Genomic DNA, 18,651 nt, shown 5'->3' with positions numbered 1-18,651 from the left:
GCTCTGAAGCCATCCTTGAATTAACTGTCTCATTCAGGGTAGCGAGGGAGAGAAGTTTCCTCTGCTTAGGTAACCACAGTACAGCAGCACCCTACTTTCCATCTACGTGACTGCCGCCATGAAACTTATGAAACGTGCAGAATGTGTTTTTATAGTCTGCTGTTTGGTCCAGGCGGCGGCAGACAGCCAAGGTCTACAGTTCTTTCATAATCCAAACTTGGTCTCTGTTCAAATGCCTCTGTATGCCCGCTTAGCATATTCCAAATTATTTGGAGAGCATTGGATTTAGTAGATGTCATCTGTGCTTTTCAATGGTTTATGTGTGTGCTGTGGTATGTATAATTTCAAAAGCACATTTTTCAAAGTAAATGGGAGCACGCGCAAACTTTCAAGCTGATGAAAAGTAACAATAGATCATGGTTCCAATTGCCTAATGTGACTTATGTAATATGTTTTGAGTTTACAGCTCCTACCGCCAGTCCATGTTCAGTTTTTACTTGGTTGAACCTTCACAGCTGCTGCTTGAACACATTTGAACGGATCAAGATGCTTTTTCCCTGAGTTCTATTTATCCATCCGTCACTCACAACTTCTGTATGTCCCGCCGCAGACTCAGAGGCTTAGAACGCAGGCTTTGGATGGGTTCCGGACAGTGATCAGCAATGTTCTTTTATCCAGGTTCCAAATGGAAAACAAATGCTGTGTGTGTGTGTGTCTCCTCCCGTCCTCTTTAATCTGCTTTCATGTACACCTCTAAGACGTGATGAAGAGACAGGACAAGGACAGGCTGTGCCGCCCTAAACGTTCATTAAACACTTTGGTTGGCTCACCATTGAAAAGTAAAGGAATTAATTAACATCCCTGCATGCCTGGAAGACCTCAATTACCTCACCTGTTGTTCACATCACAGACTAAACAGGCACACCTGTAGCCTAATACTGAACCCTTTGTTATCGGACTAGCGCTGTTATTTATTTTTATTTTTTATTTCACCTTTATTTAGCCAGGTAGGCCAGTTGAGAACAAGTTCTCATTTACAACTGCGACCTGGCCAAGATAAAGCAAAGCAGTGTGACACAAACAACAACACAGAGTTACACATGGAATAAACAAACATACAGTCAATTACACAATAGAAAAGTCTATATACAGTGTGTGCAAATGAGGTAAGATTAGGGAGGTAAGGCAATAAATAGGCCATAGTGGCGAAATAATTACAATATAGCAATTAACCACTGGAGTGATAGATGTGCAGAAGATGAGTGTGCAAGTAGAGATAATGGGGTGCAAAGGAGAAAAAAAATAAAAATAAATAACAGTATGGGGATGAGGTAGTTGGATGGGCTATTTACAGATGGGCTATGTACAGGTGCAGTGATTTGTGAGCTGCTCTGACAGCTGGTGCTTAAAGTTAGAGAGAGAGAGATATGAGTCTTTGGCAGTATTTAGCAACTAGCTGACTACATACAGTTAATGCTGTAGTGTAGTATGTACAGTAGGTGTTAGGGAAAACGGGATAGCAGCCTTGTGTAAATATTAAATGAAATGTCTGTCTAAAATGTGTTATTATTTGACTACTTTATGTTTTCCCTGTGTTCTCAGGATGTTTGCTCGCAGGAGAAAGCCCAATTATTGGGACTACTCTGTCAACTGCACTGGAAATGAGGCGCACCTGTCGAGCTGCAAGCTGGGCCATGCTGTGGCAGCGAAGGCCAACAGCACATGTGGAGGGGGCACGCCTGTTGTTGTCAGCTGTGTGCCAGGAAGAGCCTTCTCACCAACCCCCATGACTGGCTTCAGGAAGGCCTTCAGGCAGGAGGTAGGCACCATGGACTCACTAAACCAATGCATTCTGTCCATAGAAATATAATCAATAGAGCAGATATAGCCAGACCTATTGGCTTCAATGGGGATGCATGTTCTAGTGATTCTATTTCAATGATTCTGTCACCCTCTTTGGAATTGGACTGATTTATGTTGTGCCACTGCCTGGTTATGGCAAATAAAACATAGGTAGGGAAAATACAGTACCAGTCAAAAGTTTGGACACTTTTTATTTTATTTTTTATTTCACCTTTATTTAACCAGGTAGGCAAATTGAGAACACGTTCTCATTTACAATTGCGACCTGGCCAAGATAAAGCAAAGCAGTTCGACACATACAACAACACATAGTTACACATGGAGTAAAACAAACATACAGTCAATAATACAGTGAAAATAAGTCTATATACAATATGAGCAAGTGAGGTGAGATAAGGGAGGTGAAGGCAAACAAAATATATATATAAATAAATAAAAAAATATATAAAAAGGCCATGGTGGCGAAGTAAATACAATATAGCAAGTAAAAAAAATAACACTGGAATGGTTGGTTTGCAGTGGAAGAAGGTGCAAAGTAGAGATAGAAATAATGGGGTGCAAAGGAGCAAAATAAATAAATACAGTAGGTAAAGAGGTAGTTGTTTGGGCTAAATTATAGATGGGCTATGTACAGGTGCAGTAATCTATGAGCTGCTCTGACAGCTGGTGCTTAAAGCTAGTGAGGGAGATAAGTGTTTCCAGTTTCAGATATTTTTGTAGTTCGTTCCAGTCATTGGCAGCAGAGAACTGGAAGGAGAGGCGGCCAAAGGAAGAATTGGTTTTGGGGGTGACCAGAGAGATATACCTGCTGGAGCGCGTGCTACGGGTGGGCGTTGCTATGGTGACCAGCGAGCTGAGATAAGGGGGGACTTTACCTAGCAGGGTCTTGTAGATGACCTGGAGCCAGTGGGTTTGGCGACGAGTGTGAAGCGAGGGCCAGCCAACGAGAGCGTACAGGTTGCAGTGGTGGGTAGTATATGGGGCTTTGGTGACAAAACGGATGGCACTGTGATAGACTGCATCCAATTTATTGAGTAGGGTTTTGGAGGCTATTTTGTAAATGACATCACCGAAGTCGAGGATTGGTAGGATGGTCAGTTTTACAAGGGTATGTTTGGCAGCATGAGTGAAGGATGCTTTGTTGCGGAATAGGAAGCCAATTCTAGATTTAACTTTGGATTGGAGATGCTTGATGTGAGTCTGGAAGGAGAGTTTACAGTCTAACCAGACACCTAGGTATTTGTAGTTGTCCACATATTCTAAGTCAGAGCCGTCCAGAGTAGTGATGCTGGACAGGCGGGCAGGTGCAGGCAGCGATCGGTTGAAGAGCATGCATTTAGTTTTACTTGTATTTAAGAGCAATTGGAGGCCACGGAAGGAGAGTTGTATGGCATTGAAGCTCGCCTGGAGGGTTGTTAACACAGTGTCAAGAGAAGGGCCAGAAGTATACAGAATAGTGTCGTCTGCGTAGAGGTGGATCAAAGACTCACCAGCAGCAAGAGCGACATCATTGATGTATACAGAGAAGAGAGTCGGTCCAAGAATTGAACCCTGTGGCACCCCCATAGAGACTGCCAGAGGTCCGTACAACAGACCCTCCGATTTGACACACTGAACTCGATCAGAGAAGTAGTTGGTGAACCAGGCGAGGCAATCATTAGAGAAACCAAGGCTGTCGAGTCTGCCGATGAGGATGTGGTGATTGACAGAGTCAAAAGCCTTGGCCAGGTCAATGAATATGGCTGCACAGTACTGTTTCCTATCGATAGCGGTTAAGATATCGTTTATGACCTTGAGCGTGGCTGAGGTGCACCCATGACCAGCTCTGAAACCAGATTGCATAGCGGAGAAGGTATGGTGGGATTCGAGATGGTCGGTAATCTGTTTGTTGACTTGGCTTTCGAAGACCTTAGAAAGGCAGGGTAGGATAGATATAGACACACCTACTCATTCAAGGGTTTTTCTTTTCGTGTTACTATTTTCTACATTGTAGAATAATAGTGAAGACATCAAAACTATGAAATATAACATGGAATCATGTAGTAACCAAAAAACGAAATAGTAGCCACCCTTTGCCTTGATGACAGCTTTGCACACTCTTGGCATTCTCTCAACCAGCTTCATGAGGTAATCACCTGGAATGCATTTCAATTAACAGGTGTGCCTTGTTAAAAGTTAATTTGTGGAATTTCTTAACTTCTTAATGCATTTGAGCCAATCACACAAGGTAGGGGTGGTATACAGAAGATAGTCCTATTTGGTAAAAGACCAAGTCCATATTATGGCAAGAACGGCTCAAATAAGCAAAGAGAAACGACAGTCCATAATTACTTTAACCTGTCTAGGATCAGCGTGGCGCTAGCGGCACACCCCCCCCCCCCCCACTGAAAAACCAGTGCCGCGAAATTCAAAAAAAATATTTTTTTTAAATATTTAACTTTCACACATTAAAGTCCAATACAGCTAATGAAAGACACAGATCTTGTGAATCCAGTCAACATTTCCGATTTTTAAAATGTTTTACAGGGAAGACACAATATGTAAAGATGTACATCTATTACCTAAAAACACATTAGCGTAATCCACCATCTTTTATTTGTCCACCAACACCAGTAGCCATCACCAATTCGGCTAAACTAAGATATTTATAGCCCCTAACCAACAAAAAAACTCATTAGATGACAGTCTGATAACATATTTATGGTATGGGATAGGTTTTGTTAGAAAAAAGTGCATATTTCAGGTAGATGGCATAGTTTACAATTGCACCCACCATCACAAATGGACTAGAATAATTACAATGAGCAACGTGTTTACCTAACTACTAATCATCAAACATTTCGTAAAAATACACAGCATACACGAATCGAAAGACACAGATCCTGTGAATACAGACAATATTTCAGATTTTCTAAGTGTCTTACAGCGAAAACACAATAAATCGTTATATTAGCTTAGCACATAGCAATTAGCAGCCCAGCATTGATTCTAGCCAAAGTGAGCGATAAAAGTCAACATCGCCAAAAGATATTAATTTTTTCACTAACCTTCTCAGAATTCTTCCGATGACACTCCTGTAACATCACATTACAACATGCATATACAGTTTGATCGAAAATGTTTATATTTAGCCACCAAAATCATGGTTAGACAATGTGAAATGTAGACAAGCTGGTAAAGAAAAAGTCCTTGCGCCACTTAGACAGTGATCTACTCTTATACATAAATACTCATAAACGTGACTAAAAAATATAGGGTGGACAGGGATTGATAGACAATTTAATTCTTAATACAATTGCGTTATTACATTTTTTAATTTATCCTTACTTTTCAATACAGTTTGCGCCAAGCGAAGCTACGTCAAAAAACATGGCGTCCTAAGCCACTAAAATGTTTCGACAGAAACACGATTTATCATAATAAAAATGTCCTACCTTGAGCTGTTCTTCCATCAGTATCTTGGGCAAAGGATCCTTTCTTGGGAGAAATCGTCTTTTGGTGGAAAGCTGTCCTCTTGCCATGTGGAAATGTCAACTGCGTTCGGGATGAACTGAAAAGCGTGCCCAACTTTTCACATCGTTGCAAAAATAAATGTCCCAAAATCGCACTAAACGGATATAAATTGCTATAAAACGCTTTAAATTAACTACCTTATGATGTTTTTAACTCCTATAACGAGTGAAAAGATGACCGGAGAAATATAACAGGCTAAACTAACGCTTGGAACAGGTGCGCGCCGGTGTCCTCTAGGCTCATGACGCAGCTCCCAAAGAATGACTAGCTTCAGGGTTTTTTCATTTGTAGGGCCTGTGAACGCGCAATCGACCCCGTTGGAATCGTCATCACGTAAAGGCATCCAGGGGAAGACGTAAGAAGTGTCCGTATAGTCATAGCAACGACAGTGCCCTTTTAACTGACTTCAGAAGATTGGCCAACATTTCTCAAATCTGACTCCATGTCAGGGAAATTGCTGTAGAATGGGCTCTGTTCCACTTAGAGACAAAATTTCAACTCCTATAGAAACTATAGACTGTTTTCTATCCAATAATAATAATAATATGCATATTGTACGATCAAGGATTTTGTGGGAAGCCGTTTAAAAAATTAGCCAAATTAGCATAAATAGTCTAAACAGCGCCCCCATCCCCAACAGGTTTTAAGACATGAAGGTCAGTCAACCCGGAAAAGTTCAAGTTCAAGTTTCTTCAAGTGCAGTCGCAAAAACCATCAAGCGCTATGATGAAACTGGCTCTCATGAGGACCGCCACAGGAAAGGAAGACCCAGAGTTACCTGTGCTGCAGAGGATAAGTTCATTAGAGTTATCAGCCTCAGAAATTGCAGCCCAAATAATAGAGTTCAAGTAACAGACACATCTCAACATCAGCTGTTCAGAGGAGACTGAGTGAATCAGACCTTCATGGTCAAATTGCAGCGAAGAAACCACTACTAAAGGACACCAATAAGAAGAAGAGACTTGCTTGGGCAAAGAAACATGAGCAATGGACATTAAACCGGTGGAAATCTGTCCTTTGGTCTGATGAGTCCAAATTTTAGATTTTTGGTACCACCCGCCATGGCTTTGTGAGACTCAGAGTAGGTTAACGGATGATCTCCACATCTGTGGTTCCCACCGTGAAGCATGGAGGAGGAGGTGTGGGGGTGTTTTTCTGGTGACACTGTTAGTGATTTATTTAGAATTCAAGGCACACTTACAGTGGGGAGAACAAGTATTTGATACACTGCCGATTTTGCAGGTTTTCCTACTTATAAAGCATGTAGAGGTCTGTAATTTTTATCATAGGTACACTTCAACTGTGAGAGAATAAAATTCAAATTAATTACTTAAAAATCATACAATGTGATTTTCGGGATTTTTGTTTTAGATTCCGTCTCACAGTTGAAGTGTACCTATGATAGAAATTACAGACCTCTACATGCTTTGTAAGTAGGAAAACCTGCACAATTGGCAGTGTATCAAATACTTGTTCTCCCCACTGTAATTGATGAAGATCTGCATCAGATGACCTGGCCTCCACAATCACCTGGCCTCAACCCAATTGAGATGGTTTGACATGAGTTGGACCACAGAATGAAGAACACGCAGCCAACAAGTGCTCAGCATATGTGGGAACTCCTTCAAACCTGTTGGAAAAGCATTCCAGGTGAAGCTGGTTGAGAGAATGCCAAGAGTGTGCAAAGCTGTCATCAAGGCAAAGGGTGGCAACTTTGAAGAATCAAAATATAAAATATATTTTGATTTGTTTACCACTTTTTTGGTTACTAATGTTACATGATTCCATATGTGTTATTTTGATGTCTTTACTATTTTTCTACAATGTAGAAATAGTAAAAATAAAGAAAACCCCTTTAATGAGTAGGTGTGTCCAAACTGTTGACTGGTACTGTAGCTGTGGGGGTTTAACTACATACTGTCAAACTGATTGGGCTATTTTATATCTGATCTGATGAATCCTGTGGGAGATTGATAGACAATGGGGTTTTCTGAGATGCGTTACTGTTGCTCTGACACTCAATGCTGTGTGAAGCCTATCTGCAGATGTTTTGAATGTTTGCTGTCAAGTGATTCATCATGGACTCAGGATCTGTGGGTAGTAGATAATTCATGCTCGTCCATGAAAACATCTTGTGGGAATCCACGCTAACAGATATTTCCTCTGGCGGTGATCTAATCCTTTACTTCACCCTCTCTCTCTCTCCTCTATTTCACCCTCTCTCTCTTCTATTTCACCCTTTATCTTCTATTTCACCCTCTCTCTCTCTCATTTCACCCTCTTTCTCCAACCACCATTTTACCTTCTCTCTCGTCTCTTTCCTCTATTTCACCCTTTCTCCCACCTCTATTTTGCACAGCAAGTGCTGTAGTGTAGGCCTGCCTGCCTCCCTGCTTTCTTCAACAGTGAAGAGGCGACTCCGGGATGCTGGCCTTCTAGGCAGAGCTGCAAAGAAAAAGCCATATCTCAGACTGGCCAATAAAAACAAAAGATTAAGATGGGCTAAAGAACACAGACACTTAACAGAGGAACTCTGCCTAGAAGGCCAGCATCCCGGAGTAGCGTCTTCACTGTTGACGTCGAGACTGGTGTTTTGCGGGTACTATTTAATGAAGATGCCAGTTGAGGACTTGTGAGGCGTCTGTTTCTCAAACTAGACACTCTAATGTACTTGTCCTCTTGCTCGGTTGTGCACTGGGGCCTCCCACTCCTCTTTCTATTCTGGTTTGAGCCAGTTTGCGCTGTTCTGTGAAGGGAGTAGTACACAGCGCTGTGCGAGATCTTCAGTTTCTTGGCAATTTCTCGCATGGAATAGCTTTCATTTCTCAGAACAAGAATAGACTGATGATTTTCAGAAGAAAGGTCGTTTTGGCCGTTTTGAGCCTGTAATCGAACCCACAAATGCTGATGCTCCAGATACTCAACTAGTCTAAAGAAGGCCAGTTTTATTGCTTCTTTAATCAGATCAACAGTTTTCAGCTGTGCTAACATAATTGCAAAAGGGTTTTCTAATGACCAATTAGCCTTTTAAAATTATAAACTTGGATTAGCTAACACAACGTCCCGTTGAAACACAGGAGGGATGGTTGCTGATAATGGGCCTCTGTATGCCTATGTAGATATTCCATAAAAAAAGACGTTTCCAGCTACAATAGTCATTTACGACATTAACAATGTCTACATTATATTTCTGATCAATTTTTTATTTTAATGGACAAAAATTGTGCTTTTCTTTCAAAAACAAGGACATTTCTAAGTAACCCCAAACCTTTGAACGGTAGTGTATATTTCAGAATGACATTCCTGTCCTTGCTTGGGTTCAGATTGTGTCAATCCCCTTTTCTAAAACTTTTTTCAACTGCCACAGTTTCACCTAAGAAATATTTAGTCGTTGTCACGATCGTGTGGAGGATTGACGGACCAAAACGCAGCAGTAGGAAAATAAGCCATCTTCCTTTTATTGAATACGAAGGCAAAATGAAACAAAAACACTTACACACTAACAAAACAATAAAACGACCGTGAAGCTAATAAACATTGTGCCCATACACAGGCTACAAACGTTCAGACATAGACAATTACCCACATCAAACGAAAGCCTATGGCTACCCTAAATATGGCTCCCAATTAGAGACAACAGAAATCAGCTGTCTCTAATTGGGAACCCATTCAGGCAACCATAGACTCTCCTAGACAACTACACCAACATAGACACAGCTAGACACATGCACTCAACACAAACCCATACACTACACCCAACACCCCCTTTACCATATAACCACCCAAAACCGATAAAACACAAACATTCCCCATGTCACACCCTGACCTAACTAAAATAATAAAGAAAACAAATAATACTAAGGCCAGGGCGTGACAGTCGTAAAACAAATACTTACCCAAATACTTACTGCTTTTGGATATGTACATATTTTATGATGGTTTTGGTATTTTTTAAATGTAATTTTCGATACCTATTTAGAATATTCTTGCACTGGGAATAAATATATGTTATAGTTTTCTTTTTTGGAATAGGAACACAAACCACAAAGCAGAGCCAATCCTAAACTGCATGAAAACACCTGTGCATTGCTGTTAGTGTCACAATGGCGTGTATAAGTGGCAGAGGAAGTCAGGTGCAGGAGAGTCAAATAGAGTGTAGAATGGAGTACTTTAATTAAAGTCCCAGTAATCTGCTCCATAACACTCACGGAAAAAATATAAAACAAATCTGGGTACGAAGACCCGTCGCACACCTATACACAATCAACACAACACTTGACAACGAACAATCTCTGACAAACACATGAAGGGAAACAGAGGGTTAAATACACAACAGGTAATGAATGGGATTGACAACAGGTGTGTGGGAAGACAAGACAAAACCAATGGAAAATGAAAAATGGATCGATGATGGCTAGAAGACCGGTGAAGTCGACCGCCGAACACCGCCCGGACAAGGAGAGGCAACGACTTCGGCAGAAGTCGTGACATTACACCCCCCCTGACGCGCGGCTCCAGCAGCGCGTCGACACCGGCCTCGGGGACGACCCAGAGGGCGAGGTGCAGGGCGATCCGGATGGAGGCGGTGGAATTCTTTTAACATGGAAGGATCTAAAACGTCCTCCACCGGAACCCAGCATCTCTCCTCCGGCCCGTACCCCTCCCAGTCCACGAGGTACTGAAGGCCCCTCGCCCGACGTCTCGAATCCAAAATGGATCGAATAGCGTACGCCGGGACCCCCTCGATGTCTAGAGGAGGCGGAGGAACTTCACGCACTTCAGCCTCCTGGAGCGGGCCAGCCACCACCGGCCTGAGGAGAGACACATGGAACGAGGGGTTAATACGGTAATTAGTGGGCAGTTGTAATCTATAACATACCTCGTTCACTCTCCTCAGGACTTTAAACGGCCCCACAAACCGCGGACACAGCTTCCGGCAGAGCAGGCGGAGGGGCAGGTTTCGGGTCGAGAGCCAGACCCTGTCCCCTGGTACGAACACCGGGGCCTCACTGCGGCGACGGTCTGCGCCAATTTTCTGGCGCCTTATGGCACGCTGAAGGTGGACGTGGGCTGCCTCCCAAGTTTCCTCAGCGTGCCGAAACCAATTGTCCACCGCAGGAGCTTCGGTCTGACTCTGATGCCAAGGAGCCAGAACCGGCTGATACCCTAATACACATTGAAAAGGGGTAAGGTTAGTGGAGGAGTGACGTAGCGAGTTCTGGGCTATCTCTGCCCAGGGCACGAACTTCGCCCACTCCCCTGGCCGGTCCTGGCAATAGGACCGCAGAAACCTGCCCACATCCTGGGTAACTCTCTCCACCTGCCCATTACTCTCGGGGTGAAAACCTGAGGTAAGACTAACCGAGATCCCCAGACGTTCCATGAACGCCTTCCAGACCCTTGACGTGAACTGGGGACCCCGATCAGACACTATATCCTCAGGCACCCCATAATGCCGGAAAACATGTGTAAACAGAGCCTCCGCAGTTTGTAAGGCCGTAGGGAGACCGGGCAAAGGGAGAAGACGACAGGACTTAGAGAACCGATCCACAACGACCAGGATCGTGGTGTAACCCTGTGAAGGTGGAAGATCAGTCACAAAATCCACTGACAGGTGCGACCACGACCGTTGAGGAACGGGTAAAGGTAAAAGCTTACCTCTAGGCAGGTGTCTAGGAGCCTTGCACTGGGCGCACACCGAACAGGAGGAAACATAAATCCTCACGTCCTTAGCTAAAGTGGGCCACCAGTACCTCCCATCAAGACAGCGCATCGTCCGACCTATCCCAGGATGACCAGAGGAGGGTGATGTGTGAGCCCAATAGATCAATCGGTCGCGGACAGCAGACGGAACGTACAGACGACCAGCTGGATACTCAGGAGGAGAGGGCTCTGCACGTGACGCCCGCTCAATGTCCGCGTCCAGCTCCCACACTACTGGCGCCACCAAACACGACTCTGGGAGTATGGGAGTGGGATCCATGGGTCGCTCCTCTGTGTCATACAGCCGAGACAATGCGTCTGCCTTGACGTTCTGGGAGCCTGGTCTGTAAGTAAGTGTAAACACAAAACGAGTGAAAAACATGGCCCACCTTGCCTGGCGAGGATTTAGTCTCTTCGCCTGCCGGATGTACTCCAGATTGCGGTGGTCAGTCCAGATGAGAAAAGGGTGATTAGCCCCCTCAAGCCAATGCCTCCACACCTTCACGGCTTTTACGACAGCTAACAGCTCTCGGTCCCCCACATCATAGTTACGCTCCGCCGGGCTGAGCTTCTTCGAAAAGAAAGCACAGGGGCGAAGCTTCGGTGGCACACCCGAACGCTGAGAGAGCACTGCTCCTATCCCAGCTTCGGATGCGTCCACCTCTACTATGAATGGCAAAGAGGGATCCTGATGAGCCAACACAGGCACCGAGGTAAACAGAGCCTTCAGTTTACCAAAAGCCCTATTCGCCTCGGCCGACCACTGCAAGCGCACCGGTCCCCCCTTTAGCAGTGAGGTAATGGGAGCTGCAACCTGACCAAAACCCCGGATAAATCTCCGGTAGTAATTGGCAAACCCTAAAAAACGCTGCACCTCCTTTACCGTGGTTGGAGTCGGCCAATTACGCACGGCTGTAATGCGGTCGCTCTCCATTTCCACTCCTGAAGTGGAAATCTGATGCCCTAGGAAGGAGATGGATTGTTGGAAGAACAAGCATTTCTCAGCCTTGACATATAAATCATGCTCCAACAGGCGACCAAGCACCCTGCGCACCAAGGACACATGCTCAGCGCGTGTAGCAGAGTATATCAAAATATCATCGATATACACCACTACACCCTGCCCGTTCAGGTCCCTGAAGATCTCATCTACAAACGATTGGAAGACTGATGGAGCATTCATCAACCCATATGGCATGACCAGGTACTCATAATGACCTGAGGTGGTGCTAAATGCCGTCTTCCACTCATCACCCCTCCTAATACGCACCAGATTGTACGCACTCCTGAGATCCAATTTTGTGAAGAAGCGGGCCCCGCGCATTGACTCCATTACTGTATTGATCAAAGGTAGCGGGTAACTATATTTTACCGTGATTTTATTAAGGTCTCGATAATCAATGCGCGGGCGTAAACCGCCATCCTTCTTCTTATCAAAAAAGAAACTCGAAGAGGCGGGTGAAATGGATGGCTTAATGAACCCCTGACGCAGGGATTCAGAGATATAATTATCCATAGTCACTGTCTCCGCTTGCGACAGAGGATACACATGACTCCTGGGAAATGCAGCATCTACCAGGAGATCTATCGCACAATCCCCCTGTCGATGGGGTGGTAATTGAGTCGCCTTCTTTTTACAGAAGGCGAGTGCCAAATCGGCATATTCTGAGGGAATGCGCACGGTGGAAACCTGGTCTGGACTTTCCACCGTAGTAGCACCAACGGAAACCCCTACACACCTACCTGAGCACTCTCGCGACCACCCCGTGAGAGCCCTCTGTGGCCAAGAAACAGTGGGGTTATGAGTAGTTAACCAGGGGAGGCCTAACACCACAGAATACGCAGGGGAATCAATAAGGAAAAGACTAATCTTCTCCTTGTGACCCTCCTGCGTTATCATAGACAAAGGTGCGGTGACCTCCCTGATAAACCCTGACCCTATTGGTCGACTATCTAAGGCATGAATAGGGAAAGGCATATCCACAGAAACAACAGGAATCCCTAAACTATGAGCAAAATTTTTATTAATGAAATTCCCAGCCGCGCCTGAATCTACTAGCGCCTTATACTGGGAATGCAGGGAAAAATCCGGAAAGGTGACAGAGACAAACATAAGTGCAGCAGAGGGCTCTGGATGAGTATGGTGCCTACTTACCTGTGGTGATGCCAGAGTGCCCTGCCTGCCTTCTCTATTCCCAGAGGAACCAACCCGGCACCGATCAGCAGTGTGATCTCTGCGATCATAGATGGTGCTCGAGCGGGTACCCCCTCCGGTCTCCCTGCGCACCATCCCTCCCAATTCCATAGGTTCGGGAGAGAGAGTGCGGGAGGATGGAACAACCAGACCCCGATCTAGACGTCCCCGAGTAGCCAGCATGTTGTCCAGCCTGATGGACATATCCACCAGTTGGTCGAAGTTGAGGGTGGTGTCTCTACAGGCCAGCTCCCGACGGACGTCCTCGCGTAGACTACAACGGTAGTGGTCGATCAGGGCCCTGTCGCTCCATCCAGCGCCGGCAGCCAAAGTCCTAAACTCCAACGCGAACTCCTGAGCACTCCTCTTCCCCTGCCTCAGATGATAGAGGAGCTCACCTGCTGCTCTGCCTTCGGATGGGTGGTCGAATACCTTCCGGAAATGGCAGATGAGCTCCTCAAAATGGTCCAACGCCTTATCCTCTCCACACACAGCGTTGGCCCACTCCAGGGCTTTCCCGGTAAGGCATGAGACGAGGGCGAAGCTTTTCTCACGGTCTGATGGTACTGGAGAGACCGTGGCCAGATACAAGTTCAGTTTTAGGAGAAAACCCTGGCAGCTGGCAGTATCTCCATTGTATCCCGTGGGTAGGGATAACTGGATCCTGTTCTGTTCCGGAGGATAAAAAACGTTCAAAGGAATTCCAGGTGGTGGTGGAGGTACTGGACAAGCTCCCTGTCTCTCCCAGCGGTCCATACTCTGGACAATGCGATCCATGGCAGCGCACAGACTGTCAATCTCCGCCGCGTGTTCCAGGACGCGTTCCTCAACCTCCATTAGCGAAGTGCCTCCTCCTGCTGACTTCATTTTTTTATGGTCAGAGATTCTGTCACAATGGCGTGTATAAGTGGCAGAGGAAGTCAGGTGCAGGAGAGTCAAATAGAGTGTAGAATGGAGTACTTTAATTAAAGTCCCAGTAATCTGCTCCATAACACTCACGGAAAAAATATAAAACAAATCTGGGTACGAAGACCCGTCGCACACCTATACACAATCAACACAACACTTGACAACGAACAATCTCTGACAAACACATGAAGGGAAACAGAGGGTTAAATACACAACAGGTAATGAATGGGATTGACAACAGGTGTGTGGGAAGACAAGACAAAACCAATGGAAAATGAAAAATGGATCGATGATGGCTAGAAGACCGGTGAAGTCGACCGCCGAACACCGCCCGGACAAGGAGAGGCAACGACTTCGGCAGAAGTCGTGACAGTTAGTAATTACAAATCCGCATAAATAAGATACAGTTATGCTACTGTATCCCCTTGTTAAATTAAACACTTCCAATTTGCCAAAACCATTAATGGGAGTAACATTTACCTGCTGTGTAAATGTGAAGCCACCCAGTCTGTAGCCTCACAGTCTTCACTCCACCCTTCTAGCTTCTCTGAACGTCTTGGAAAGAGCCAACTCAAAACAGAGTTTGTAACTCTTTATAGATGGCCCCCTCTAATTATATATTAGTTATATATTTCTCCGGCTCAAGAGTCATTAAGTCAGTAAGTAAGGCATAATTACCTGACTCTCTATTGTCTTGAAAACCCACCTATTGTCTTTCATGTTTCATTATGAGTTAATGCAACATAATAGCTTGCTTTGAGTGTTCGAATAACTCAGCCTTACTATGAGTGATCTCTCTCTTGTTCCTGCAGCAACCGTTGGTGCGTCTGCGAGGTGGCGCCATCGTAGGGGAAGGTCGTGTGGAGGTGCTGAAGAATGGCGAGTGGGGAACCATTTGTGATGATAACTGGAGCCTGCTGTCAGCCACAGTGGTGTGTCGAGAACTGGGCTTCGGGAGTGCCAAGGAGGCCCTGTCTGGTGGTCGGCTTGGACAGGGTAGGGATTAGAACTCAGTCCTACTTATAACAACAGTGCCATTCACAATACTACATCTGGACAAGTACATGATGGGCAGGCCAACATATTGGTCAGTCTTGCAGTTGACTTGGCTGAAGATGAAGTTGACTATTTGAATATTTCATCTGTGTAGAAGGCCTTGGATAGATTAACAAGATACATATTTCTTATTACAGAAGTAATCAAAATCGGACTGACTGAGGTCAAGGAGGTATTTCTGGTCTCTTCTTTTCGAGCAGTAGTCTGAGAAATATTGGGTTTGATTCACCGTTATCAATCAACAGTCAATCAAGAAACATGGGCATAACTGCACAAAGCTTGAGTACCAATAGGATAACCACTTGAATTCCTGAAATATAAAGAAAAATGAACATGAACAGCTCAGTTGTGTAGTGTTGAGCTACATCTGCGCACCAAATGTTACAAAGGGAACATGTCCAAAAGATATCAGACTCTGTAATACTATCCCTTCTTTGCGGACTCTTTAAGCCCCACACTAATTCACCTTGACTTGAACAATAGGAACTCCCCTGGAGGACCGGAACTGGCTGGGATATTGAAATGTAATATATTCATAAAGCTTCACAGAGTAGGAGCGTTGATTTAGGATCAGTTTGGCTTTTGAGATCATAATGACTAAGATAACATGGAAAAGGGGGACCTGTTCCTAGATCAGCATTCCTACTCTGACGCTTTCTGAATAAAGGCCCAGAGTCACAGTGAGACGAACAATGCAAGCCCATACTTGCTATATTCCAGTACTGTAATTGGAAGGCTGTATTGGAGAGAAATACTATATTTAAAGAGTACATAATGTATCAACTCCCTTATCAGTTTGGAAGGCCTAGCCTTCCCCTCGAGGGACATGGGCCCTGCCCAAAAGAGGACCTGCACTTTATTGACCAGTTTCCCTAATTATGGGGTGCATTCCTGTAAGTCCTGGTGTGACTGTAAAATGTCCTCTAACTCACAGTGTTACCTACGGGGATATTGGTTTCCATGGTGTTTCTTCTTTTACTGTATGGGCCAAATGGAGGGCTTAACCAATAACTGAGGCACAGAGGCATGTACCCCCCCCCCCCCCCCTCATATATGTATCACTGACTCTCTTCTAGTCAAAACTTTGTAGTCAGCAGATCTGCATGTAGGTTACAGTCACTGTGTGTTTAAATAATTTACCTGTTTTGAGTGAGATTGAAGTGTCTGATGTGCTGAAGTAGATGGTATATTTTCTTGTTACTGTGTTTCTCATAACATACCCCTATAACAGGGTTGAAAGGAATTGCACACTGCTGTTTTCCAAATAGGTACAGCTATTAATCGTTTCATCTTCAAACTAGTCCACCCAGGCGTGAGACTGGAAAGGAGTAGTACATTCCAGGATAATGGCACATTATGGAACATGGAAACAGCAGACAGAGGCTGTCTCAAATGACACCCTATTCCCCCACGTAATGCACTACTTTTGACCAGAGCCCTATGTTGCGTCTGGTCAAAAGTAGTGCACTGTATAGGGTGCCTTTTTGGGACGCAGATAGCAAGAATTCTGGACTGGTTGTTCCTTTTGGAAAAATCATAATTTCCAACATGATTTACTGTCAAGGAGGAAAGAACACTGTCCCCGTAACTAAGTCTTCCAGGAAAATAAGTCACAGAAGTTCTATCATGGAACACAGATAAAAACATAATGTAACGAGGTTGTGAACTGACACACTGAATCTCTGACTTAGGTTTTCTATGGTTCCATTTATTCCCTGTTAACATGCTCCATTATGAATTAGACAGATGAATGTAATTAGACAGAATGTGCTAAATGTGTTGTAAATGCAACCTAACCCTACTCGGCCCAGCTCTTACCAGTATTCTTCCTCTGTTCCTGTTTCCCAGGTATGGGCCCAGTCCATATGAATGAGGTGAAGTGCTCTGGGTTTGAGAAGTCCATCACAGAGTGTTTCTTCAACAAGGAGTCTTTGGGCTGTAGCCATGAGGAAGATGCAGCCGTCACGTGTAACGTCCCAGCCATGGGCTTCCAGGAGAGGGTGAGTCCTCAACTTGATAAACCATAAATCATCGACAATAAACATTATTCTTCTTTTTTTGTCTCAAAGTCATTGGTTGATGAATAATGATGTAGAATCTTATAGTATTCCTATTGCTCCATGTGTGATAGTAGCTAAAGATCTCTCCCGTGTTGTGTCTCTCTCTGTGCAGCTGCGTCTGAGTGGGGGGCGTAACCCATACGAGGGGCGCGTGGAGGCGTTGGTGGAGGGGAACGGCTCCTTGGTGTGGGGCACGGTGTGCAGTGATGGCTGGGGAACCATGGAGGCTATGGTGGTATGCAGACAGCTAGGCCTGGGCTTCGCCAGTAATGCCTTCCAGGTGAGAAACATTTCTTTATTTATTTAACCAGTTATTTATACAGGTAAGGCAATTAAGAACAAATTCCTGCTTTGATGACTTGTCCAAACATGCAGCAGGTCTCTCAGCAGCATTACAGGACAGTTACACATTCATATTTAATTAATGGATGGAATAGGAGGCCTCTCTTACGTGTATGATCTACAGACATACAGGTTGTAGCAGGCAAAATAATGACTGCTGTTTACAGTGCGTAAAAGTTTGGGCCCTAGGGGAAAAAAGGTTAATGTGTTTCTATCCTATTCCAGACTATGACATAACAGAGGTGGAAGTGGTAATTCAGGGGTGAAGTATCTTGGAGTGTTACAGGCAGAGGGTAGATAAGATTACGGTTCTTAGAAGGGCTAGTTCCAGAACTGTGTGTCAAAATAAGATCACTCAACTACCCACCAGACACAGAATCAAATAAAAATCTGCTTTGATTAAGTGCAAAATGTTCCCGTGTTGTTCGTTATAGTCTCGTATAATTAGAGGAATCATTGATACTTTAATGATGTTCCTTGGCTCCTTGATGTTTTATTGACATCACCAACCTCACAAACTGTACTGACTGCTCTGAGCAGAGTCACATCAGACTGGGAAGATATTAAAGTGTGGGTCTTCACTCTGTGAAAGGTGTGTTTAGTAGTTTGGTTGGAATTAGATTTTGGAATTTAAAAAATTCTGTGTACTGACAATTATAATCGCCAAGGAGGTAATATTTATGGCTGTTGTGAGTCTAAACTTTTCCATTATCTTTTTTACGTCATTGCCATTCCAAATTAGGGCCTTCAGTCAGTGCTGTAAATCTAAATGTGTTAGTGTGTGTCTGTGTGTGTCTGTAGTTGCCAAGGGTGAAATATACAGTAACTCTCACTGATGTAGGACTGTGAACTCTTTATGTGAACTGTTTCTGTAAACTGTTTCCACCTGCAAAGCAGTAAGGAGACCTTCCAGTCAGACAAGAGTATTTGTTGGCGCAAATGGATTTTACAAGACTGCTTGATAATAGTAATAGTTGGTTTGGAAAATATCTGTAAACCTTGGAGTAGTAG

At 44.4% G+C, this 18,651-nt stretch overlaps 1 protein-coding gene across 1 annotated transcript in view; it reads left to right on the top strand.

Annotated features, from left to right (window-relative positions):
- Positions 1–18,651, top strand: part of loxl2b (lysyl oxidase-like 2b) — a 66,386-nt gene that overhangs the window by 31,290 nt on the left and 16,445 nt on the right. Inside the window, exons 5-8 of the mRNA XM_055887454.1 lie at positions 1,603–1,819; positions 14,995–15,178; positions 17,087–17,238; positions 17,411–17,578. Of these exons, the coding sequence (XP_055743429.1) occupies positions 1,603–1,819; positions 14,995–15,178; positions 17,087–17,238; positions 17,411–17,578 (721 nt within the window). The remainder of the gene's footprint in view (positions 1–1,602; positions 1,820–14,994; positions 15,179–17,086; positions 17,239–17,410; positions 17,579–18,651) is intronic.

Source organism: Salvelinus fontinalis, chromosome 28 (assembly GCF_029448725.1).
Source record: "Salvelinus fontinalis isolate EN_2023a chromosome 28, ASM2944872v1, whole genome shotgun sequence".
Taxonomy (NCBI): Eukaryota; Metazoa; Chordata; class Actinopteri; order Salmoniformes; family Salmonidae; genus Salvelinus; species Salvelinus fontinalis.
This window is presented reverse-complemented; position numbering and strand designations above follow the sequence as displayed.